Source organism: Hetaerina americana, unplaced genomic scaffold (assembly GCF_022747635.1).
Source record: "Hetaerina americana unplaced genomic scaffold, ioHetAmer1.1.p SCAF_6, whole genome shotgun sequence".
In the NCBI taxonomy this organism is placed as follows: domain Eukaryota; kingdom Metazoa; phylum Arthropoda; class Insecta; order Odonata; family Calopterygidae; genus Hetaerina; species Hetaerina americana.
Genome location: NW_027287205.1, coordinates 65951762 through 65977996, shown reverse-complemented (window position 1 = coordinate 65977996; position 26235 = coordinate 65951762). Strand labels below are relative to the sequence as shown.

Here is a 26235-nt window from a genome sequence, read left to right as displayed (position 1 = left end):
CACATTCCTACACAAGTTTTGTTACGCCATTGAGGACTGCCCTGGTCTCGAGCTTTCACTTCCCAATACAATAGAAAATATCTCTTAAAGAATTATATTTTGTAAAAAACGTTACCCCTACTTCAGAGCAATCGATTGAATGATAAGACAATGCAACGAACTGCCAAGCAACAGTGACCCACATCATCACCCTCCTTTAAATGAGCTACAGTTAACCCCAAAAAAGTTTTCAACTTGACGACCTAAATAATTTTGAACAAATAAAGGGAGGGTTCTCAAATAAAAAATCTTACCTGCAATCTACATGAGCGCGTTACTCATTGACTGGCAGATTACAAAGTTAGACTGAATTTTGACTTCCCCTATAACCCATTCAAAAATGAAGAATTCTGAAAATCATTTATTACTGTTTATCACTTACAGAGTTTCAATTTTCAGCTGCTTCTCACAGTTTTAATAAATATTTTAACAACGATCACATCATGCCCAGCATTTTGGGATGCCTATTTGCGACACTAATAAACTATGTAAACGATTCTTTCAGACGCTAGTTCCAAGCGGTGAGGTTCATCCTTTTTGCGTAATCCCTGTAAGATGAATGCACGAAATACTCAGAAACCATTGGGTCAATTAATGTATCTGCCGGAATGGTTTTGTAAATTGGCTCGCCATTCCACTTTCCAACTTCCCATCCTTCCACGTTTGCCATTAGTTTTTCTTCAGCGTCTCGATTACGCCGCAGTTGTTTCAGATACCTAGGTACAAAGAAAAATAGGAAGGTAATTAAATGGCAATAAAACGTTACCCAGAAATTCAATCGGAAACTATGCTTACGCTCGATCCCTTTCGGCCATCAACAATGGAAACAATGCTAAACGCGAACTTCTCATTTCGATCCGCTCTCGCTTGATCTTTTTGCATTGCAGATAATAAATGTAAAAAGCGGCCGTGGTCATTGCGGTAAACCCCAAAAACATCGAGTACCCTACGGGTTTGGAGAGAAGATATATTTAGATAACACATTCTCCTGATGTTCAAAACAGCCTATTAATCAAAAAAATTATTTAAATGGAATATGAAACAAATAACCATGTTTCTTATGTAGTGCTACAACATCTCACTTAGGGTTCGCTCAGGCTAATACCAATGTCATATGCTGAGGTTACCTTGAAGTGAAATTTATATAAACGAAATCAGATATTATATTTACCACTGAAATATTGCCTTGCAGGGCTTCTAGCATATTTGATCGATGCGTAGCCCCCAGGTGGGGGCATTTCCTGCTTTTTAGCAGCAGCATCCATATCTAATTGCTGCCTCTCCCGAAATTACGAAGTTCTTCGCCCACACTCCTCTTGGAATATCGGTTTCATTTGTTTCCTGCTCTTGCTGTGTGTAGGTAGCGGTATCAGCGTCTTTTCTTCGTATTCAGTTGTCTGTAGTAACAACATTGGCATTTTTGAATATTGGTGACACTAGGTAGTGTAAAAAGTTATTTGCGTTAGATATATTAAAATTAATTTTATTTTTGTGATCAGCTTATCTTCGTGCCCTAAAACTGATGTTTAATATCTGAAATAGCGCATTTTTACCTGGCGACTTAAGGGAATAATATATGACTTATCAAAATCACAACCCGGAGCTGAGACAACCGGAATTATGATTAATTATTAAAGGAGGTCAAATTCAGTGCGAAGGAGAGAAAAAATTAAGCTTATTTTAGGAAATTCATGAGCCAAAATATTTAGTAGACGTTAATGTGCCTACTTAAGGACGTATGAGAAAAGTATTATATTTTGTTGATAAACTTGGCGTTTTCGTAATGGTTAATTTTTCGGTTGTAAGGCAGAAATAGCATTAAGATTGATTCATGATTCTCTTTTAACAAGGATGCTATTTCAATTCTTCGCACAATCCGTCAAATTGAAAGTATTTGAAAAAGTAGTCTACTGGTGTTGTATTTTAAATCTGTAATATTGAAATGTTTGTCTATTGTACATTGAATCAGACAACACGATTGTCAGATTGGAAATAAGACTACCTTATTAGCTTAGGCACCAGTTCTGTAAATATTCGCATGTAAACTCTAGATAATCCTTTAATATGGAACCATATCATAGAAAACATAATTCGTCCAGACCTTCTTCATCAAAATCACAAAATTATAAACAAAGTAATGAAAGGACTCAGGAAAAATGTCAACCTGGAAAAGCAAGCCTGCAGAAGACAAAATGCCATAGCTTCAGTTTCACAAATTTTAAGTATGAGCTCAATAGTGTTTATTTTAAAAGTAATTGTTTAATACAAACTGGGACACAAGAACATGCCGACTTTTGGCAATTCTTGAAAAAATATGAAACAATGCAGGCAAAATCTTTAACTACTAGTATTGGTAGCAAGTCTGACGTGACAGGTTAGTATTTTTAGTTCATTGTTTCTTTTTTATGCATGTATATTGTAACATGATGTTAATTCAATAATAGTGGATAAATGTATTTATTAATTCTGTTGCCAATCAGCCATGTCATTTTTGGCAAGTGTGGATGAAATGCAGTCTAATCTACCACCAATGGACAGAGAAGCAGGATTTTGGTTGACCAAGCAAAATTTGGCGACGTTCCAAGAGATTTTGTTGCTCTACTTGGATTTCAAGCAGAAGGAAAAGTTTAATAAATTGAAGAAATTGCGAAAGAGTCAGGCTAGCCTGCCAGTAACACAGTACAAGTATGATGTTTTGGCAAAATGTGTAGATATGGATAACACCATTTGATCGTAAAAATCTCCAGTATTATCATGATACAATATTTTTCTTTTTTCTCCAGGGATGAAATAATTAATGCAGTGAACTCCAACCAAATTGTAATAATAGCTGGAGATACTGGCTGTGGGAAGTCGACTCAGGTGCCTCAATATCTTCTCAAAGCCGGATACAAAAATATTGGTAAGTTCATTGCTGGTTAAATATTTTACAGTTATTTGGCTCTGTTTACGAGAGGAAGCCAATGCTATTCAAGTCTTTCTGGACTTGGGCATTAATGATGAATTAAATTTTAATTAAAACTGTTTGTGTTGAATTTATTTTTTAATCTTAGAGAGTATAACTTTAAGCTTGTGAAATTAAAAGCTGTAATTAATTCAGTCACACCACAAGTTAGTTATTTTCTTGAGGCATAGATAAAAACAATTTTGTGCGTCGATAATATAGGGGTTGTGGTAGGATATGTCATCTTGAATAATATATCTGTATGTTGTTTTAGATTTTTTTTACCATATGTTTAGTAATATTGATATCGGTAGGTATTTATTTTGATCAATTGGAGGCTGAAATTTCCATGTGTATGATCTCAGGGTAGCTTTTGTGTAATCGAGTTTTCAAAAATAATGTTTCAATTGAAAAGTTATTATTTCACCTTTCTGGACTTTATTTTGTGTCAGTTTAAAGATCTAGGTTTTTGATAACTTTGACCCGCAAGTATCAAACATAATATCAAAAATATCGAACTCCAATCTGAATTTTAAACATTGCCTCAATAAATCTCCTGCTCTTACCGAATCGTTCGCTGGAAGTGAAAGGGTCACTTCATCTGAAATAGTGAAAGTGGTGCTATATTTAAGAGATCAAAAAGTAGTGATGTCTATGGTGTCTCTTGATATTATTAAAGACTTTGTTCATCAAATTTCCTTCCAACTGTCTGTGGTCATCAATTCTTGTATTCTGGTCTGGACACTTTCCTGATGTTCTAAAGCACTCCAAAATGATGGTAATTTTTAAGCTGGGCGGTAAAAATGATACAAATTCCATCCCATCTCCATCATTCTTGTGACTGGCAAACTCATCAAGGCAATTGGCAGTGCCCAAATACTTACACATCTAGAAAGAAAGAACTCACTCAGCTCCTGACTATTTGGCTTTAGACCTGGAAAGTCAACTGAGCAAACTGTAGAATATGTCTTAAAACAAATATTGTAGATAAAAATTGTTATATTGTAGATAAAACAAATTTTGAAGATAGGCTGTGTTTATCTCTCTCATTGTTTAACCTCTCCTTAGCATTTGATTGTGTAGACCACCGAATCCTCATTAAAAAAACTGTAGTATTGCGGCATATAGGGGTCTGAACTAAAATTCATGACCTCATTTCAAAGAAACATAAACAAGTAGTAGAAGTAAATAGCTATAAGACAAAACTCCTTGTGAGTATGAAATGTTGTGCCATGGGGATCTATATTTGGTCGTCTGGTATTTCTGCTGATGATCAGTGACTTACCAAGTAACATGAACTATGTTTAAACTGTGGAAAAACAATATCTTCTATGTGACTAAAGAAGTGTTAGTAAAACTCAAAACTCTTTCAAGCTCCTAGGGTTTTTTTATTGATTCTAATCGTTCCTGGAAAATTCATGTAACTGTAATCTCCAAAAAACTTTCCTAGAAACCCTTCCTAATAAGGAGACTTAAAAGCTGTGTTCCCGAGGAACATTTGAGACATGCCTATTTTGCCATCTTCACAAGTCACTTAAGTTATTGCCTAAGGCTTTGGGTACATGCAAGTGAAACAAAAGCTCTTCTTATGTTACAAACAAAGCAGTTAGGATTATAACCAGCTCTGGCCATCATGATCACTGTCATCCACTATTTGTCTGGCTAATATTGATGACAGTCTTCAATAAATACTTTACCAGTGCTTAATTCATATCAAAGATAATGTAAATAACTTTGTAGTAAGAGGCAATATACACAGCCATAATACAAGGTCAAGAAATATGTTAGGCATTAGCTAATGCAGATTGTCCCAAACCTTCAACCAGTTGGATAACCCTGCCTCAAAACACTTTATTCACAGGCTATTTCTGTATTTGTTATCACTGCAAATGACCCTGGTAAAAAACCTGTTTAAATTGGTTTTTCGTTTTGATTTTCCCAAATTAAGTAATCATGTCAGAAATTGTGCAAGATAAACTACTAATTTAATCAGAGATCTTATGATAAGACATAATCGTACATTCAGAAAGAAATATTTGGCTTCAGACTGTTGCCCATCTCTGACTAATTTGACAGTCCCATTGCATTTGATCCCATATTTGACATAATTGTCAAGAAACTGGAGATTAAAAGAATTCCTTCTTTGACCATAAAATGTGTGTATTTGCATGTTGTTTCTTTTTTTATTGTTGTTTTGGATTAACTTGTAGATAAAGGGTCTGGCTCAAGTTATATATGGACCTGTGGAACTTAGCACATTCCTTTGCAGGAACCAACTAGGATGCTCTAGGTGGTGTCTATAATTGCTAACCTCAAGGGTTGCCCTCAGGCCTCTGTTTTATTCCCTTCCTCAATCTGGATTTTGTTGCTAAAACTCTATTGACTTTGCTTCCTTGATTTTCCTTTCTGGTTTTCACTCATTCCATCCTTCTTCCCATTTTGTGTACTTCCTATGCTTCCTTACCTCTTTATTTCATTTCTTTCCCTTCATCATTTCTCTATTGCCATTCCTCTTCCTCATGTCCCTGCTTACTTCAGCATCGTCACTGATTTAATCCTTTCATTCTTGATGACTATTGCCAAGATAAGCCCTGCCATGAAAAGAATATCATTCTTCCTTTTGATTCAAGGCTGTAGTTGAACTGGTGACCACAGGCAACTCGCAATGTCAGCCCCGAGTTAATTCTACAAGGTATTTCTTTGGGTCATTGTAAAGATCCATTGGCATGGTGAATTCTTCCTGAAATTTCCACTGGTTTAGGTTCCACATTGCTGCCGACATTTCAATAGATGACTCGTCTTCAGGGCTCAGTGACCTTGTCACTGATTGTGGCTGGTGTATACACTATTTGCCAGTGGTCAGGTTAATTGGTCAATCATCCAATCCTGGCTTGTGGCTGCCCTGATTGGCTGTGACCTTCCCCTGGACTTCTCTATATTTCTCTATATTTTTCAAAATTGGTTTCCAGGCTTTGTCAAGGGAAATTCTATTATCTCTATTAAAATCATTTTTCTCCTGCTGGATAACAATAGCATCCTTCAGTTAGTCAGTCCCAATAGTTGGCTGAGTGGCAGAGTACTTATGTTTTATACCACCTGATGGCAGGGCTTATTTTAATGCTGTTGGTTACAGTGGATTTCTCTGGCTTCCCAAGTCTGAGATGTCTGTGGTGCTTCTTCAATCTTGTGTCAATGTTCAATCCATCTCACACCCATAGATTTCAACACATTCTCATGGATTTGGTAGACTCCCGGTGTCTTGAGTTTGATGTGGTCCATTGCTCTCTAGATTTTTCTCATAGTTTTGACATTGGTTTGTCAATGGGTTTGATATTATATCTCCTCTGTGTTCAGGAGATTTTTCAGTTCAGAAATTAAGGAGAGAGAGAGGAGGAAAAAGTGAAAAGCTGGTCATCAGGGCTAGCCTGCCGTTTTTCTTTAAAAATATGTACATATGATGGTTTTTTGGTGCATTATGATATCCCCAAAAATACTTTGCGCAGCTATCTCTCCTTACAAAATCTCATGTGCTGTGGAGATTGGTCTATTTGTGGGATGAGCTCTTCTCTCTCAGTTGTCAAAATAATCTTCAGATTAATACCTATTTGTTTTCACACTCTCTTTACAGCATGCACCCAACCCAGAAGAATAGCATGCATTTCTTTGTCAAAAAGAGTGGCCTATGAAACACTGAATGAATACGATAGCACAGTAGGGTACCAAATCAGGTTTGAAAAAAGTAGAACGCAGCATACAAGGATTGTGTTCATTACTGAAGGATTGCTTTTGAGGCAGGTTGGTGGACATTTCAATTAATGGATGATTTCAAAGATGAAAATTGGAAACATTATTTGATTTTTATTTTAAATTTTATTCTGACAGAATTGTAAATTTGTAATTTTAGTAAATTGTTTATCTATATGTCTTAACTAATTCATTGTACATGATAGCAAGAGTAATTGCAAAATGCATAAATGTACACTCAGTTTTGCAAATAATAAACTTTTCAATGGAATTCAGGTTTCCAAGGATCAGAATTTGTCCAATTATGATGTGATAGTCCTGGATGAAGTACATGAACGTCATTTGCCTGGTGACTTCCTTCTGGGTCTCCTTAAGTGCCTTCTACATCAGCGTAAAGATCTAAAACTCGTCCTGATGTCTGCCACTATTAACATCCAGCTTTTCAAAGAATATTTTTCAAATGAAGCAGTTGCTATACAGGTTAGTGCAGTCAATTCGCAGGAATTATTATGTAAGGATGGTATGTTGTTTTCACATTACTGTCAGTGCATGAGTGCAATATTCAACTCATCTTCAATTCAACATATTTCCTCACTTCATTCCATCCAATATACCTTTTCTATTTGTAACACTTACTGGATTACGTAATATTCCTATCTATCACAGTCCTTAGCATCCCATTTTAAATCAAAATGTTTTGCATTCACTTTCCTGTCTCTTTTGGATTGATTTGAAAAAATCCTCTTCTCTCCCACCATGCTTACTTCTTCTTCATTTGTTTTTCATTATGTCCATTCTAGCTATTCGAACTTTCACCCCACCTACATTTTTAAAGCCTCCAAACTGTGTTTAAATCAATTTTAGCGACCATGTTCCTCAATCGTACCAAACAATGTTTCATATCAAAGCTATATCAAGTGTTTTTTTAACATTCTTTCTCAAAGTCCCTGTCATCAATGCCCTCCTCCTTTTTAAAGGTTCTTTACTTTAAGCAATACTTCTTATGTCAATATTACTTTCACGATTTTGGTGCAAAACACCTTCGAGATAATGCCAAAGGGAATAGAAAATTCACAGTTCATGGAGTGAGATGTACATATAATGTATTATTTGTATTATTTAGGTAATTACTGACTAAGGTTGGCTTTGGATGGGCATAACTACAAAATAAATATCTTTTCTGTACTAGCAAAAGACAACCAACATCCTACTCTACAACAAGCCCCTCTTCATCTCCCTGTACTTCCTTCTTCCTTTCCCTTCCCATGTCCAACATCCCTATCCTATTCCTGCCTGTACCTCCTTTACCTAATGTTCTCCCCTCTGTCACCATCTCCAATATCCCATTCCAATCAATATGCTTTGCATCCATTTCTCTGGTGTCCTTCTGATTTCTACCCTTTCCTTCCCCACCGTACCAACTGCCTCCTCATTTGTTTTCCTTTCTGTCCACTTCACCTTCTCCATACCCACATTTCAAAAGCCTTCAGTGTACGTCTATCCGCCTGTTTCAATGGCCACGTTTCCGCGCCGTACATAGCTATGCTCCATATCAAAGTTTTTACGAGTCTTTTCTTAACATCCTTACTCAAAGTCCCTGTCATCAACTCCCTCCTCCTTGTGAAAGCCTCTTTGCCAAAAGCTATTCTTCTCCTTATGTTCCTATAACTCTGACGATGTTAGTCCAAAACACATCCAAGATACGTAAACTGTTTCACCAGCTCTAGCTTCTGCCCTCATATTTTAATGTTAACCTTAGCCTTTCTCTGGAAAATCGCATAATGTTGGCTTTATTTACATTGATTTTTATCCCGTATCTATTGCACTGAATTACCTATCTCTACTCTATGAGACTCTACATCCCCCACTTACACCTGTAGAGTCCTAAACATGTACAGATTGTGGATTAGCCTTCTGTCTCTCCAATCTATTCCTATTATCTGCAATATAGTCTTGAGTTTATCCCAATACATTCTATCCAAAGCCTTTCCAAAATCTAAAAAGCAGGCAAGTACGTCTTTACTGTATTCTATTTTCATCTCTATTAGTGATATCATTACAGCATGGCATCACCCGTGCCTCTCCCCTTCATGAACCCAAACTGTTCCTCCTCTAAGTAACCATTTGCCTTGCTCTCCATCCTTTTGTTGATGATCCTGAGAACCTCTTGAGCGGCATGCAAAATTAAACTTATTGTTCTGTAGTCCTCACATGATAGAGACTTTACCTTTTTTGGTATAGGAACTAACAATGATCTCACAAAGCCTTCTGGTCAGATTCCATCCTTCATATCTGAGTACTTTCTTCCTCCCTTCATCCCATCCAACATTCCTATCCTGTTCCTTCCCTTTCCTCGTTTGCCCACCATTCTCCCCCCTATTACAGTCTTAAACATCCCACTGCCAACCAATATCACCTTCATCCATTTTTCCTGCCTCCTTAGGATTTCTCCTAACAAACCCCTGTCCTCGCCCACCATACCTAGTAGTTCCTCGTTTGTTTTCCTTTTGGTCCGTTTTCACCTTCTCCATTCTTCTTCACCCCCACAATTCAAAAGCCTCAAATCTACTTCTATCATTATGCTTCAGTGACCAAGTTTTGGCACGGTACATAGCTACGCTCCATATCAAAGATTTAAGGAGTCATTTCTTAACATCCTTACCCAACTTCCCTGTCATCAACTCCCTCCTCCTTGTGAAAGCCTCATTTCCTAGCAAAATTCTTCTCCTTACAGCCCTATTACTTTGACGGTGAAGTATACAGGTAGAATAGGGGCCTGTTTTAGATTAAAATGTTGGGTTGTCTTTTGTTAGGAGAGACAAAATATTTATTTGGTGGTTGTGTCCATCCAAAACCTACCTTAACTGGTACATTACCTATTTGTGTGTGTGTATATTCATAACGTACATATAAATATTTTTATGGTTGTTTGATGAAATTATTTTTAAATCTGCATTTATATAATTTTTTGCAGGTTCCTGGTCGCCTTTTTCCTATTAAGATGAATTATCTTCCAATATCTATTGAAGAAAAGTCATCAAAATCTGAAAAAATAAACCCAGCTCCATTTGTACGAGTTCTTCAGTTAATTAATGAAAAATATCCAAGTAAGGTGTAATCAGTTTAACTTAATTTCGAAAGTGATTCTTAGTGAGCTATTGAATTATGATTCCTGCATAAGGCGGAATCTATTTTTTCACAGCCATTTCCATGTTTGAATGGAGTCATAATTTACTCCTTGCACAAATTCATTTCCAACTCACTGTGAGGACAAAGATACCATTATAAACTGTGGGTAACTTATTTCAAATATGTACAACTTGTACATATGTTAAGTTTGCAGTGTAGGCATGTACAACCTTAAACAATCTTTATACCTGTAAATGTCATCTCAAGTTCATTAATTGATAGTATCTGTGTATCTTGTTTAGACTTCTAGGACTGGCACTTCAGTCCTGTTTCCATGTATGCCCTATTTTCAGAAAATGAAAGGGGTGATGTCTTAATATTTCTTAGTGGCATGAGTGAAATATCAACTATAGTTGAAGCTGCACAAATTTATGCACAGCAATCCCAGAGCTGGATCATTCTGCCACTTCACAGCACACTTTCCATTGAAGAACAAGATAAGGTACTTTTTTTTAAATATTGCCCATGAGTAGAATGAATAAAATATTATAGGTAATGTATTTTGATTTTAGTATGCATTTTACTTAGAACATCGTCCCTCGTGTGTTTATGTAATAAAGGATATTGAAGTAGTATTTTTCAAGTGAATGGAATTCCATTTTACTTATGTTTGAGTATTCCTTGTGATATTAGCTAAATTTAAATCATTTGAGAAATTTGTTTTACTAAATCATCTTGTATGCAATTTACTTATCCTTTAAGGTTTTTGATTATCCTCCAGAAGGCATAAGGAAATGCATTGTATCAACAAATATAGCAGAAACATCAATAACCATTGATGGAATTCGCTTTGTTATTGATTCGGGTAAAGTGAAGGAGATGAACTATGATCCAACTACAAAGATGCAGAGACTGAAAGAATTTTGGATTAGTCGTGCCAGTGCTGAACAGAGGAAAGGAAGAGCTGGTTGGTTCTTGATTTAAAACTGTGACTTAAAAATTATCATGCATTCATTTTGAACATTACCACATAATATGTAATCCTGTACTAGATCTGGTGTGCCAGTGAGTATTTGACCAATAGAAGGTGGCTTGATATAATTGGAGGTGCCCTTTATGCATTTGCTAACTCAAATGCGTGCTAATAAGCATTGCCTCAAGTCATATTCTGTTGTTCCATTGGTAAATTATGGCTAAATCTTCTACAAAGGTCAATTTGGTTGGGCGAAGGTTATTTATAATATGCAAAAATAATATGTCACCACCTTACAATATTAATACTCGCAAATGGAGTAATGGTGATTTAGTAAATTAAAATTGTATCTTTACATAATGTACATATATTAAATGCATTGACTGGATTAACCAGGATGGAGTATCAGCAGGTTGTAGAGAAAATCATGAATGAAGGAAAAGAGCTTAGTGCTATCGAGGAAAAATAGAAATATATCAAAAAATGGATATTGAATGCTGCAAAAGAAACTATAAGAACTGTTAATAGGAAAAGGATAAGGAAATCATGGATCACAGGTGAGATCATTGCACAAACAGATGAGAGAAGGAAATGGAAGAATGTATACACAGAATTGGGCAGAAGGAAGTACAAAGAGTTAAATAATAAATTGAGATGGGTAACAAATAAAGCAAAAGTAGCATGGTGGATGATGCATTACGAGGATATGAACCTTTGGCAGTGTAGATTTCTTAATAAAATATTTAATGTGGTTGATCAATTGCTAATAGGACCTACTTAGAACAAGTACTAAATTAAAGTTGCAGCAACAATGTAATCAAGTACTAATGATCACACAAGATATCAATTGCGCTTCTTTTGTATTACATGCTTCTGCTATTTTTTGGTGGCTAATTAATATCCTCAACTTTTACATATTTTAATATTAATCAATATGGACTTCAACAATCTTAATTTTCGTTTTTTTGTAATTGTATAATGAATTATTATTGATGCTGAGGAATAAAATAACAATAATTACAATATTTTCCATTCTGGAGTACTTTCGTTTTATGGTCATGTAAAATCACATAGGAAAAATGATTGTTCATATGTATCGGCAAATATCAGTAATACTGTGTACCACAGGAGTTAGCTCATTAAATGATCTGGTAAATATGGAAGGAAGCCTAGTATATTTGCATAAATTATTCTGAATCCCGATTTAAATGTCTACACGTACTAATTGCTCAAACTGAAATGATATATCTTTTAAAGCTTAGTATTCAGCAGAAAATGGCTTTACAATAACTTTCTGTGCCAAACCCTCTTCCACTTAACAAATTACATAAACACAATAGGCTGTTATCTTAATTGTAAAGACTATGGCCTAGGGAAATTATACTATTCATTGTTTCGTGACTGTAGTACCATTCTGCAATTTTATATCCTCGGATACCTTTCTCTCCTTAACGATAGTCAGTTGTTGACCATTGGAGATTTTCTTGTAATATGCCTAATTTGTTATAGGTAATAGCCACTTCGTTAACCTGCCAATCCATTTTTGAAGTACTCCCAATCACTCTTAAATTGTGCCCTTAATTACCGAGTAACAAATCAAAAAATAGTAATTTAATATTAAACTCATTTTCTAGAATTATTTCCACTAAGTGAGTCTGTGGTATGGATGCTTTACTAGATATAAAGCAAACTTGGAGAGTTTTTACTGTATTCATTATTTTTGCATGTTTGCATAAGATGAGAACCAAACTCCCTCAATTCTTTCTATATTTTTTCAATGATTTCATTTTAACCAAGTTCATAATTTGAATGATACTGAATGCTAATGTATGAAGACTGATTTTTCAAGACCTGGAATATGATCAGGTGATAAATTTAGGTAACGTGAGTGAATCTAAAAGCCCACCATAAAAATTCATTCCATAAGCATATACTCAATAATGTATAAGTTTAGAGAAGTAAACGATTATGAACCAAAGAGGTCTCTTTTACCTATAAGGATATGAGTTTTGATAGGATTTATGTAAATGTGTAAATAAAAAAGTGAAATAAGACTGGATAGAAACCCATTGCTGGAATTTGGCAATAGAACCAGCAATTTAATGTCAAATTTGCAAGTGTTTGTATCACATTTGCTGTATTTTATCAGGCAATCCAATTATATCAAAATATATTGCTCTCAGCTGTCAGTTTGGGAGAATTTCTTCCAACAACAGTGGCCATCTTCTCATATTACCTGTGTATATCTGATGCAGTTTTTGAAAGTATGAAATGGGGTATCTCATTTAGTCATGTCGACATCATATACCCCTCCATACAAGTTCAATTCCTGCTAGTCCAACATGTTGTTGTCAGCATACACATTACCTCATGCATCATACAATCTTGATCCCTCATAAATTATTTTTATAGGACGTACTGGACCTGGTGTCTGCTTCCGGTTATACACAGAGGAAGAATTTAATTCTTTGGAGTCATACACTACCCCAGAAATCCAGAGAGTACCATTGGATTCCTTGCTACTTCAAATGGTGTCCATGGGTTTGCCAGATGCGAGGAAGTTTCCTTTCTTGGAGCCCCCTCCTGCTGAAAGTATTGAAAACTCCATTCTAACACTGAAAGAGCAGGTAGGGAAAAAAGAAAATAAATAAAATATTTTTCAAATGATATATCATGAATGCCACCCATCATGTTACTCAACAAAATTTTTGTCTAGCACTGGTGTTTCTGAATCAAATAAATTCTAGGAAAGAAAGGATAAAACTACAGGGTGGGACAGCATAACTTCCTTTTTTGATAGCATTTTGCATTGGAAAAAAGGAAGTACGTTGCCGCACCCTGCAATAGTAAAATGATTCTATGATTTGAATATTACATAAATTTCAGGGTGCCCTTACAAGCAATGAGAAGCTAACAACAATTGGGAAGGTACTCTCCGAGTTTCCTGTAGATATTGCAATTGGGAAAATGCTGATCATGGGCTCACTTTTTCATCAAGTGGAGCCTGTCTTATCTCTTGCAGCAGCCCTGAGTGTGCAGTCTCCCTTCACGAACAGAGCCTACAGAGATCCTGATTGTGAGGTAGTTATTAATACTAGTAGTTAATTAATATTTACATCAGAGGCAAGTCTTGGCTTTTCATCAATTGTCAACCCTACGAATCATTAGGATTTCATTATGATCAAATTTCATCATAGTCAAATTCTTATCAACCAACATTTAATCATGAAAAAAATAGGATAATATTTTAAATCAGGAGATAAATAATATCTATGCATATCATGATGACTTGCATCTGTGTTGATTGTCAAAGGAAATGAATGCAATGGTAGAAGGATGTTCAGAAGTTACACTTTTTCTTAATTTTATTGAACAAGCTATTTGCTTTTTTTAAATATTAAATGTGAGGGCAGTAATGATATTTAAACTTGGTTTCAGAAATGGAGAGGGAGCATAGAAATAGTGTAATTTTTAACCCATTTCTTTTGGATAATTTCATGGATCCAGACAGCTAGGAAAACCCTTGAATCAGATCATGGAGATCCAATAACACTTTTGAATGCTTTGAGGGAGTGGTTGGAGGAGAAGAATAGACATGGAGGAAATACCAAGAAATGGTGCAAGCGCAGAGGGTTGGAAGAACAGCGTTTCTATGAAATGACAAAGTTACGTCGGCAGTTTAAGGACTTGCTTCAGGTATATGCATAGATGCATGTTAGTGAAATAAAGATAAAATAACGATGTAGGAATCCCATAGGTGGGTAGGTGTCCCATTATAGTTAAATGGTGTATTTTCTTCGTGATATTTATGTTGAACAAATATTCAGCATATAATTGGCTGATAAATGGCAGAAAAGGCATTGTAGATTCTACCAAAATTATTCATTAGTGCAGCCAATGCTAGTATACGTATGACATGTCCCCAATGAAATAAAACTGGCCATGCCAATACATGTTTTGAGAGACAATTAACATTTCTCTGGTATTCTTCATCGAGCTCTCTCATGATTGAAGTGAAAGTCAGAATTAGGTAAGAACATTGGGTCACAGGTAATGCTTCCTTAACCTTCTGGACCGGTCATTATGCATCATTGAAATTTTTGCATCAGATAAGAGGATCCAATAGATTAAAGGACACTGTCCACCAGAAGTGTTTGACAAGCGAAAAGAAGTTCAGCTATGCTGATATGTCAATATGTCATCTTTAAGTGTTGAGAAATCATCACATGAACTCTCTAAAATGATTAACTTGAAATTATAACAATTTCTTGTTTTTGGGCTATCAAAGGCATTTGCTTGTAATGACTGTTTATCCTCTTTTAAACTGTATTTTCCCTTTATTTTATCAGTATTGTTGTACCAGAAAATAAAGTTAAAATGCCAATTTTGCCATTTTTTAGAATATTAAAATTATTTGGATAACTAATACAGTCATTATTAATGTTGATAAATGAGAAGAATGGTTAGGTTTAAGAGTAACCCTTGATTGAATGAAGAGCACAATAAATAAAATTTGCATGGACCTTTAATTCCTTTGAACCCGCCAAAGATTGCCTTGTATAAGGAGTCCTGAATAGCACAGTGATTTGCAAATTCTCCTGGCAAACAAAATCCCTATGTTTCAATTTGCAGTCTTAATTGAAAAGTTTTCTTAATGCATCATATTTCCTTCCACCCTGTGAGGTACATTGATACTTGGTGGTATTCACCCTCTCTTCTCCTGATTGTCTTCATAGGCAATCCTTAAGTAATTATTCCTATCCTATCCTATTCATGCCCTTTCCTCATTTGCCTCACATTTTTCCCTCTATCAGTCTTTAACCTCCCACTGCCCATCAATTCATCCATTTTATTACCTCTTTATGATTTCTCCCTCTCCTCACTCATCCTAGCTAGCACTTCCTCATTTGTTTTCCTTTCTGTCCATTTCTCCTTATCCATCCATCTCCAAGCCCACGTTTCAAAAGCTTCCAATCTATGTCTATCATCCTGCTTCAGTGACCAAGTTTCGATAACTATGCTCCTTATCAAAGTTTTGACTAGCCTTTTCTTAATATATTTAATCAACGTCCCTTTCAACTCCCTCCTCCTTGTAAAAGCCTATTTGCTGAGTGCAATTCTTCTCCTTGCATCCCTACTACTTTGCTCAAAAATACTTCCAAGATAGGTAAACTGTTCCACCTGCTCTAGTTTTTTCCCTCCTTTTTTAATGTAAAACTTAGCCTTTGTCTTTCTGGAAAGTTGCATCACCTTTGTTTTATTTACATGGATTCTCATCCCATATCTATTGCATTGCATTTCTAATTCACCTAGCAATGCTTACAACCCCTATGCTGACTGACAAACTAGAGCTTGGTCATCAGCATACCTAACTGATTTTATGAATTTCCTGCCGGCTTTCATTCCTGCCTCCAATTCTTCTCATGCCTCTTCAATCATTTCCTCCACATATACATTGAACAGCCCCGATGATAATGGACAACCCTGCCTTACACCTCCTCCTAACACTGCCCATCCATTTAGTAGTTCCACAGGAATGTTGTCAACCCCTATGGCCTTATATTATTTCATCTCCCTTAATGCCTTTTCTATATCATCATCTAGTATGCCTGGACCTAAGCTATCTTCCTCTACTTTATGTTCTCAGTCTGTCTATTTAATATCAACCTACTGGATAGTCATCAAATTTCTCTGGTATGTAATGAGAATGTCATCTGTCAGAATCAGGGAATGAGATGTTCAGTTTGAAGAACCTTTGAGAATACTCTTATAATCCAAAAGCTTAAAGAAAAATGTCTTCATTGTATCATGTATTATGTTATGCAGGATTCAGGTCTCCTTGAAAAGTGTGAAGGAACTGACATGTCACAAGCAAGCAGTGGAGAGCGTGCTATTCGTTATGGGGAGTTGAAACTTCTGCGATCTCTTAAGCGTGCTCATGACCAATCTGGGCCGAGGAAGCGCAAAATCTTAAAATTGGATCTCTTCAACCTAGAAGGAAGTGGTGCCATTGAAGTGGAAGACAAAGATTCCAATGAAATTGACATCAAAGATGTAGAGTTTCGTCTGAGGAATACCAGCTCTCAAGTGCAGGTGTGTGATCCTCCAACATGTATTCTATTGAGTATTGTGTAGCTTATTATAATTTAACTGATGAACACAGTCCATTGTTTGTTGCCCTATTTTAGAGTCTGCTCATGGGAAGTACGGCATGCAGTTATAAAGATTTGATGATGCTGAAAGCAATCCTGTGCAGTGGGCTATACCCACAGATGGCAATAGCTGATGAGTTTAACTACTGTAAGGTATGACAACTATAGGATGTCATTGATCTCTGTGTAAAATATTTAATCACTGGCGGAAAAGTTTTTCTCTCAACATTTTTGAGGCATTTAAACTGGTTGACTCGATACCTGTTAATCAAGAGTCAATCTAGAAAAATATCATAACGGAAATATACATTATTTGCTCCCATTAATTGAAAGTTTATGATGAAATGTGTTCGCATGATTGAAAATTTCTGTATCTGTTTACAGTCAGCTCCTGAGCAGCTTTTTCACACCAGAGGGAAACCATATATAGCTCTTCATCCAATGAGCTTTTTTGGGAATCATCCAAAAATACTTCATCTTGATGAGTCTGATATTCATACTTCTCGAGGACATAATTCAAAACTGCCCATGAGCTCCAAGCACCAGATACTCGTATACTTGTAAGTTTTAATGACTCCAAGGAAGTATTTGAAATGTGACAGAAAATGAGAAAACGTGGCTAACCTATTTAGTGTGCTCATCAATGGTATTGGTTTGCCAATTCCTCATAGTTCACTTCCTAAATGATTAATGGGAAAAAATACTATATAAAAATACTCTTTTTGGGAAAACTTATCATTAAGCAGTTAATTCATGTGTTTTTTGTGCTTTATTCCAGTGTGTAATAAATGTTATCATTAATACCATCAATCTACCACCATGGGTTTTGACATGAAAACATTTAAGGATAATCAATTTTAAAGCAAGAATTTGATGTATTTCATTTTTTATTAATTATGGTGGTCAATTTATTAACCTGTTTTTTATTGAGTAATCTCAAATAATTATTCCCTATTAATGATTTTTAGTGACCAAATAATTTACCGTCAAAAAGCATTAAAGAACATTTAAGAAATGTTACTTGTAAAACTTGTGTAACAGGTATTAATTCTGGGGTAGTCACTCAATATAATATATTTATTTGTCCAGGAGACACCAAGTACAGTATTGAGAATACATGCCAGGTGTATAGGGTACGTCAATGAAATATAGTTTATATTATTCCCTAATAGAAATACAAACACAGTTATGACAGGAAACTAATATGCACTTAAGTTTACCATAAATATTCATTTACACTATAATAACACTCATTAACCAGATATGCAAATACATTCATCTTGAATCGTGAAATTTTTGTCTCATTTTTTAAATGGTTAGGCAGATTATTAAGCAGTTTTTTGTACATTGGTGCTGGTCCTTTAGCTACCATAGGCAGGTTTAATGTTTTCACATGTATATCTTTACATCTGCTGGTATTGTGACCGTGATAACCGTTATTAATTGTAAAGTCCCTCTTGTTTTTCTTAGCATAAGTCACTGCATGATAGATATTTGACAAGGTATAGTCAATATTCTCAAGTAAAAAAAAAGGTCGACAATGTGGACGGTAAGGTTGATTACATATGAGTCTTCCTATTTTTTTCAGAACTAAAAGTACTTGATTTAATGAGGATGATGTTCCCCAGATTAATATTCCATAAGAAGTTACAGAGTAAAACAAGCCATGAAATAACATTTATAGGTTTTCTAGACTTACAGTGTGTTTCAAAACTGATATCTGGTAATTAATTGAATTAATTTTCTTACGTACCTGGGAGATATGTCTATCCCTCTTAAGATGGTGGTGGACGTATAACCCTAAAAATTTAAAATTTTTCACCACTATGATATCACACGTCTTACTCTGAAAGTCGAGACTGTTTATTACACGCTGCCTTGGAAAAAACAACATCATTTGTCAAATTCCAAGAAACTGCGGGAGATGCCGCAACAGTAACTTTTAACGGAGTCATCCGCTTAGTGTGCATTACAACTGAACAATTTCAGAGTGTAAAAATCATTTGCTTTGACCTGAATTCAAACCCAGATGCCTCTGGGTTTCAATCCCAGTTCAGGCGAATGATTTTTGCACTGAAATTTTTGCATTGTAACATAATTTCTATTTTACCACTGTTAAGGACCATGCCATTACTTTTACACAAATCATTCATTGCCTTTATCCCCAGTCCACCAGAATCCAGTAAGTTATTCATTGAATTATAGGAATTCATGGTGCTCACATCATCTGCATACATGACACCTTTATTGTGGTGAACCATTAAATTTATGGGTGGACCATTAATAAATATTAAAAGAGTGAAATAAAATCAGGAATCAGTCAGTTTCTTTAAAACATCAGAAAAGAGTATAGGAGAGGTAGTTGTTTTGAAAAATCTGAGAATATGATATGTTATTTGCCATCTTGTGTGTGAGGCTTTGCCCTGGCAATGCAAAATCATCTGAAGTTCCTAAAAAATTAATTTAAATTGAATTAAATATGTACCGTGCATAGTAAATAAATACTCAATAAGATGTAAAAACAGTGCTTACAAATTTAGGTAAATATAAATTAACTAATAATTTTCTTTGCTTGTAGGTCATTGTTAGAAACTACAAAACCTTACTTAATGAGCACAATGAGGATGCCTGCTGCCCAAACTCTTTTTTTATTTTCTCAATCATTAGACACTAATTCTACATTTTCAAGGTAAGTAGTCATTTTTATTGAACTTAATATTATTCAGAGAGAAATTAGAAGAATAATTAAATTTAAAAAATTGTATTGGTAAAAAATGGCATTGCACTTTAAGCAGTATCCATTTATATGAATTCTGATGAACAAAGTCAATGTTTTTATCCCTAGTGGTCCATATATCATAATTAAGGTCTTGAAAACTTTTTTGCAATTCCTTCAACAATTATAATAAATTCAAGGATAACCTTGAATATTTGCTTATTCCCTCAGTTCTTGCCTTATTTCTACTCTTTGGCCAATTTTTCTTTAAAAAATCAATGCATAGAAAATGTGAAAGATTTATACTAACCAAGTAATTTCAAAAAGTTTTTAAATATCACCAAATGCAACAGAATATCTTTCATCTACTCATGGCAAAACTATAAATTTGCAAAAAAATATGGTTTAATTATTCATTAATGATCCCTCCAAAAATTGGCTGTCATCAGATGCTGACAACTATTATTATTTCTTCCTGGAGACCAACCCATTTATACAGTCCCAGAGTTAAATGACTTTCTCTAAGCAGTCAATCTGCAAATGCATGCAGTTGCCTGGTAGATGTAGCATTTGGGGTTCCCTGGAGAAATTAATACAAAAAAATTAGATAGGAGTCAATTGTGTCCAGACTCATTACATTTGGACCATCCTTAAATTATGCAAAGCCATTTTTGACTTTTTTTACCCCTCTCCTTCTGTGTAAGGATCTGAACTCCTCTGTCCCCATCCTAAATACCAATTTCCCAGCCCATAAGACTCTGAAAGTAAAATCAAGACAGGGCAATTTGACTTTGAGCATATTGTGGTAGACTTCCGAGCATCTCCAATTTGCTTGAAAGTTGGACAAGGTGCCTGAGGTATTATCATATTAAGTTACAAAACCATTTTTATGGTACTTTGAGGCATTGGGTACAACGGATCAACTCTGGATTTATTTTCCAAGGAGAACATCACTAAGTCCAAATTTGTGGGTTTGTGATTTTGATGCATCTATGTTGAAGTCCAACAGAGCCAAAATTAAAAAAAACTTGATTGATCAGTTTGCATAAACAAAAGTTGAGGTAATTACCCAAGCTAATATACCCCTCAATCAGGCCTCAATGACCTAAGCAGAAGAATATTAAATTGGAAATAGTCAATGGCCATGAACTCTGAAATAGTGAGGAACAAAGAAGTAAGGAGTAAAAAGAGGTAACTCACAGGGACTCAGTTGATCAGTGTAAAATCTATTTATGAGGGTTTCAGTTGGACCAGCTTTATGATGAGAGCACTTTCACTTATTGTTGAGCACCACTAGGTAATCTTGTCTCAAGTCAAGATAACTTTTTACTTGACTCCTTTGCTTGTAGTCAACCTCCCTTCACCTTTATCGGTACCTATCACATTGCTGATCGTGGGCACCATTGTAAGCCATGGCATCAATTTGTAAAAGGAAGACTGGCAAGCCTATTATCCTCCTCTATTACCTTCAGAGCCATCAAATGATGTGATATTTGGAGGGTAACGGTGATGTTACTTGCCCATTACACCAGGGCATGATGTTACACACTTAATAACCAATTGAACTAATCACAATTGTGCCTAAGTTGCTGTCCTAGAAACCCCTGAAAACATTTACCTCCAGCCTGGTTCATTGTGGTACTTTTAAAATTGAGGAAAATAAAGTCACAGCATGTTTGAATCTTATACAATAGTTTGTGATTATAGAGTCATTAATCCAAAAATCTCTGAAAGTTTCAGGTTTATTTATTGGATAGAGTTTTGTGTTTTGTTTTACAAGTTTCACCAAAAATAATGGTCATTGTATAATATTACCTCAAATTAATATTTTTCAGAGTTATATGTGACAAGTGGCTAGAAATTGAATTTCTGACCAAAGAAACAGGGGAGGCGCTTATCTATAAGGTGATTAAGTTGAGGAGCAAGTGGGAACGGCTGCTGAACCTCAGATTAAATGGTTGGTCCCGTAGAATTAAATTGGCCATCAATCATAGTTGTGATTCTGACCAAGCCAAAAATGTAGCAACTCTGTTTTGAATTTTGAATTTTTTTATAATTGAAGACTCCTTAGTGACTGCAGAAGATCAATTGGAGAGGCAAATGAGTCAAAAAACTAGTGCACAGGAAGCAGGAGAGCTGGAATTTGAGGTCTCTCAAGGGATTGTGCAAGTCATGCATGCAGAAGTGTTCTACTCAATAAAAAGGCTCCTGGCAGCAGATCAGAAGTGCATGTATATTGGTCCAGAAGAGAGTGTTGAGGATATATCAAGAATGCAGGAGATTAAGAACCCTTTTAAGGATGATTGGGAATGTAAACGAGACCCTAAAAAGGGTGGAATACAGTGGACTGAATATCTGACATATAACTGGTTAGTATATACTTTGTGATGTCTCAAATGCCATGCTTTTACAATATTCTAAGGTTTTTTAATTGCAAAAATAAAGGGGCCCTTTCTCAGATATGGATCATGTGGCTGTCTGCCAATTTTTTTTTCAAAAGCAACGCTTTATCTCTGCCCACTGAACTTTTGAACAATAGCTGTATGTCAGAAAGTGTAAATGTAAGAATAAAATTGAGATAGCAGAAAATCCTGAAGGACTAAATGATCCTCCAGCAAAATCAGTCATAGGTAACCCTAATATGGCTCTCTCTAGAACCAGACTCAAATATTGCAGCAAAACAGTAATGTGGTCATTTGGATCATAGCATAACCAAGAAACATGTAAATAGTTTTTTCAATTTTATAATTTTTAAGTATTAGCATTAAATTCTGATTTCTTGGCCACTTTGTGCACCCAATGAGTGGCTAATTTCTCTCCCTTTTTAATATGGCCATCAAGTTGTTTTTCCATTGATAAACCAAATGAAAGGTCCTGCGAGTAATATTTAGCAACACATAGTTGAAGTTTCAAATGAATGACTGGTAATCACTTTTTGCCATTCCTTCTTAGAGTCATCCCTTACACTTGTATCAGATTTTAAGGAAAAAATTATTTCTTGCTCACTCCGAACCCTATAAAAACTAGATAATTATTTATGACTGTCATTTCGTGCCACCTAGAGTGTAGAAATGAGATGGGAATACACATCAAGTGATATGTTGATGTCATAATAAGATTTATAAAAATATTGATGGCAGTCTTGTATACCACAATTTTGCACCAAGTGATTCAAGCAGTAGGTACACCAGTGAATGTAAAAGCACAATAACTTATCAAAAACTTTAGTGTACAAAATACTTGTGATTTTCCATTATTTACAATGTAACTAGAAACAAATTTTCCTTGTAATTTGGCTAATTTATTATCCTTTTAGCCTTAACGATGATTTCCCTGTGGAAGAGGATGAAGAGCCTTGGAAATGCCCAAATTGTGACCTTTCTGCCCATTTAAATGCTGTTGAAAGGCTACACCATCGTGAGACATGCAAGAAAAGTGAAAGTAAAGGTAATCATCCCCTTGATCTCTAAGAAAATGTATCCTGGAATATGAAATTTGGAGGACTCCATTTGATGGAACAGTTTCTGTTGTATTGCCTGGATTCAACCTTCTCTCCCATGCGTTGGAGGCATGGGATAGCTGTGAACTAAATGGATATCACTCTAGTATAGCACTCTTCTTTGGCAATCTTTTAAGTTCAGATTCATTCAATCCTCGTCTTCTAAAACTCACTCATTCTTCTCCTTATCTCTTCTAGTTTGAAGTACAAAAATTCCCCAAGCATACAGTCCTGTAATAATATTCTAATTAGTTTGCCAGTTTTGCTGTTTACTTCGGGGTTTAATGCTCACAGATTTAATGTTACTATTAAATCTAATGCTTTTTGTTTATAACATTTTGACGAGGCGATTGAGATATGGAAAAAAGACCTCACAAAATCACCTAACAGGGATGAATGTCTAAATGATAATTATTTTTGGAATGATATCCCCGGGTACTTTTTATAATTTTTGGATTAAAAGAACTCAAAATACTTGCTTACTAAAAAATTACTCATTTTAATGTGGAATTGCTAAGTATTTTAAGTTCTTTAAATCATGAAGCTGTTCTATAAAGTCATGCCAAAAACCATGTTGCTTAACAAATTGAGAGGATGAACATATCTACATCTGTAACACCCCCCAAAGGCCATCAAGGGGGTGTGTGGTGGGGGGTGCTAGTTCACCGCCCATGAACAGAATAAAACCACTTGCAAAACTTATACACTTATACACACTATAACTTAGCATATACTTCGATGAATTTCCTTTATGGGAAAATATTATTTGTATGCATGTGCCAATATATTTACATATATACGATAAAACTTAGCATTAATATGGATCACCAAAATCTATTAGTTGTTCGACTGTAAGCACATGAATTGGTAAACAATCCTCACCTCACGAAATAAAATAATGTTGCTGCCTTATTTGGCCCTTTAAAAAATATATTGTACTCCTTCAATGCATAGCAGACAAATTTCTATAGAGTGAATAAAAATAACAATTATTACCACATATCTGACTATAAATTATTGGTAAATATTGAAATGAAGGAAAAAAGTTAAGGATTACCCATAGTTATCGCTGATGTTGATAATTTATAGTTTGAGGATGAATATAGCCTCCCCTTACTTTTCTTACCAGTGCATATATTGCAAAAAAATGTGGGGGATATATTTTGGGATATAGGGTAATTGAGAACCTTTTTATTGTAGGAGCTGCATGTGGTGAGGAAACTGCTGCGAGTTCCAGAAAACCAAATGCTCGAGCATACCAATGTCAGGATTGTGATGGGAAAACCCTTTACCTGACTCCCACCGAGATACTCCGCCACAAGAAGAGCCATTTGCCTTCAGAAACCTGAAAAATACCTAATACTCAGCTATTTTCAGCATGTATGAATTCAAATGGACAATTATCCATCAAATTGTTTGATTGTCAAAATATGATACTTAGTGAATTTTGAATTTTGGCAGCTTTTCAATTTGTAGTACTCTGATTGTGTAATTATTATATATTAGGCATTGAAATGCAATATCAATTAACTGAACAATGATATGCATATAATAAGGACTCTGGCTTAGTGTATTCATGCATAGTGTGTGTGTGGTGCATTCCAATTGTTTTGTTATACGAAGTGTGGCCAAATTTTCTACGACTACATTAATCTGAACTCTCTTTGAGTGTACTTTCTTGTCTTGGTGCTAATCATCTAAGAATGAGTAACTAATGTCATTTTATTGCATCATATTGATGTATATGTGTTATAGTAAATATCTATTATATGCAGTAATGCCAATGTATAATTCATGTCAAAAGTTCCCTTGAAAAATTTTTTATTTATTTTTGGTGTTTTTGAATGAACTGGGTAGTGATTCCCTTTTTTGATTTATGGAATTCCTTTAAGTTATTCTATGCATTAAAAGTAGGTTATGGACTGAGCAAAAATGGAAAATAGCATGCTGACCAAATGCAGCTTGACAAAGGCACATTTTGTTACAAAAAGAAGATACTCTCTTGAGTATTGTATTTTTCCTTCAGAGCATTTTAGCATGATCACACAAGTGAATTTGAAAGCTATGGCATATGATTTTTTGTTCTAAAAGTTTTGAATAACCACCATGTGTGTTCAATATTATGGTGGTTTCCCTAAGTTTGTGGATATCAGTTGATTGCCTTCGAGCAGCCTAGCTCAAATGGGTCTGTGAAGCCCTAGCAGGGATGATTTTAAGTATCTTTCAAAGAATTCCTGAATTTCTTTTGTGCAACAAAATGCTATACACTGTTTTATAACATCCGAAGCTTTGGTTGCCCATCCATTATTAAGAATAGTCTACTGATGAAGGTAGGTTTTTGATGGCCTTGGTTACTAAGCCCTGCCCTAATATGACACTAAAATACTTTAAAACTACACACTACAATGAACCATTCTTAAACTCCTCATACCCACCATCTCCTATCATCCCATTCAGCATGCCTATTCTTTCCTTCCCATACCTGGTTTGCTTAAGAATATCTATTACAGTCTTGAACATTCCTAAGTTACATAATATGTATTATGTCCACTTTACCTGTCCTATTCAAATGTATCCCAACTAACATATCTTTCCCTATCTTGCCTATGCCTACCTCTTCTTTTGTAATAATATCTGTGTATTGAGCATTTTCAATTCTTCTCAAAATATCTCCCAACACAAAACACCTCCAATCTATGTTTATCCTGTTCTCTGATAAAATAAATGCCTAACCCATACAAAATTGCACTCTGCATGAAGGCTTTCACTAATCTTTAACTAGCATTATTCCTTAAGGTCTTTGCCTGTCACAACTCCTTACTATACTGGTCATTTTAATCTAAAAGTGTAAGTGCGTTGTTCTACGTGATTTAATGTGTGCCCTCCAAATTGAATGATAAATTAGCCGTCTGATTTCTTGAAAACCTCATCATCGTTGCTTTCTTGACAACCCCAATTCTGCCTGCTCTGGTGAGTTCCCTACCCACTTTTACATATGCCTCCAGCTATTTTCATGCCTTTTACTGTTTCCTTTATATA

At 35.2% G+C, this 26235-nt stretch overlaps 2 protein-coding genes across 2 annotated transcripts; one reads left to right on the top strand and one right to left on the bottom strand.

Annotated features, from left to right (window-relative positions):
* Positions 1–387: 387 nt before the first annotated feature.
* ND-B16.6 (NADH dehydrogenase (ubiquinone) B16.6 subunit) lies at positions 388–1369 on the bottom strand. The gene is made up of 3 exons (XM_071593566.1): positions 1211–1369; positions 835–985; positions 388–755 (listed from the first exon to the last, which is right to left on the bottom strand). The coding sequence occupies exons 1-3, from the start codon at positions 1302–1304 to the stop codon at positions 548–550; spliced, it is 453 nt and encodes a 150-aa protein (XP_071449667.1). The 5' UTR covers positions 1305–1369; the 3' UTR covers positions 388–547.
* Positions 1370–1488: 119 nt separating this feature from the next.
* On the top strand, positions 1489–24972 carry LOC139695364 (probable ATP-dependent RNA helicase DHX34). Its single transcript, XM_071594086.1, has 19 exons — positions 1489–2413; positions 2520–2724; positions 2823–2941; positions 6612–6778; positions 7004–7207; positions 9702–9834; positions 10210–10358; positions 10619–10823; positions 13242–13456; positions 13716–13910; positions 14337–14525; positions 16656–16922; positions 17018–17134; positions 17366–17541; positions 19560–19670; positions 21533–21654; positions 21760–22066; positions 23014–23144; positions 24397–24972. The coding sequence occupies exons 1-19, from the start codon at positions 2104–2106 to the stop codon at positions 24543–24545; spliced, it is 3471 nt and encodes a 1156-aa protein (XP_071450187.1). The 5' UTR covers positions 1489–2103; the 3' UTR covers positions 24546–24972.
* Positions 24973–26235: the final 1263 nt, after the last annotated feature.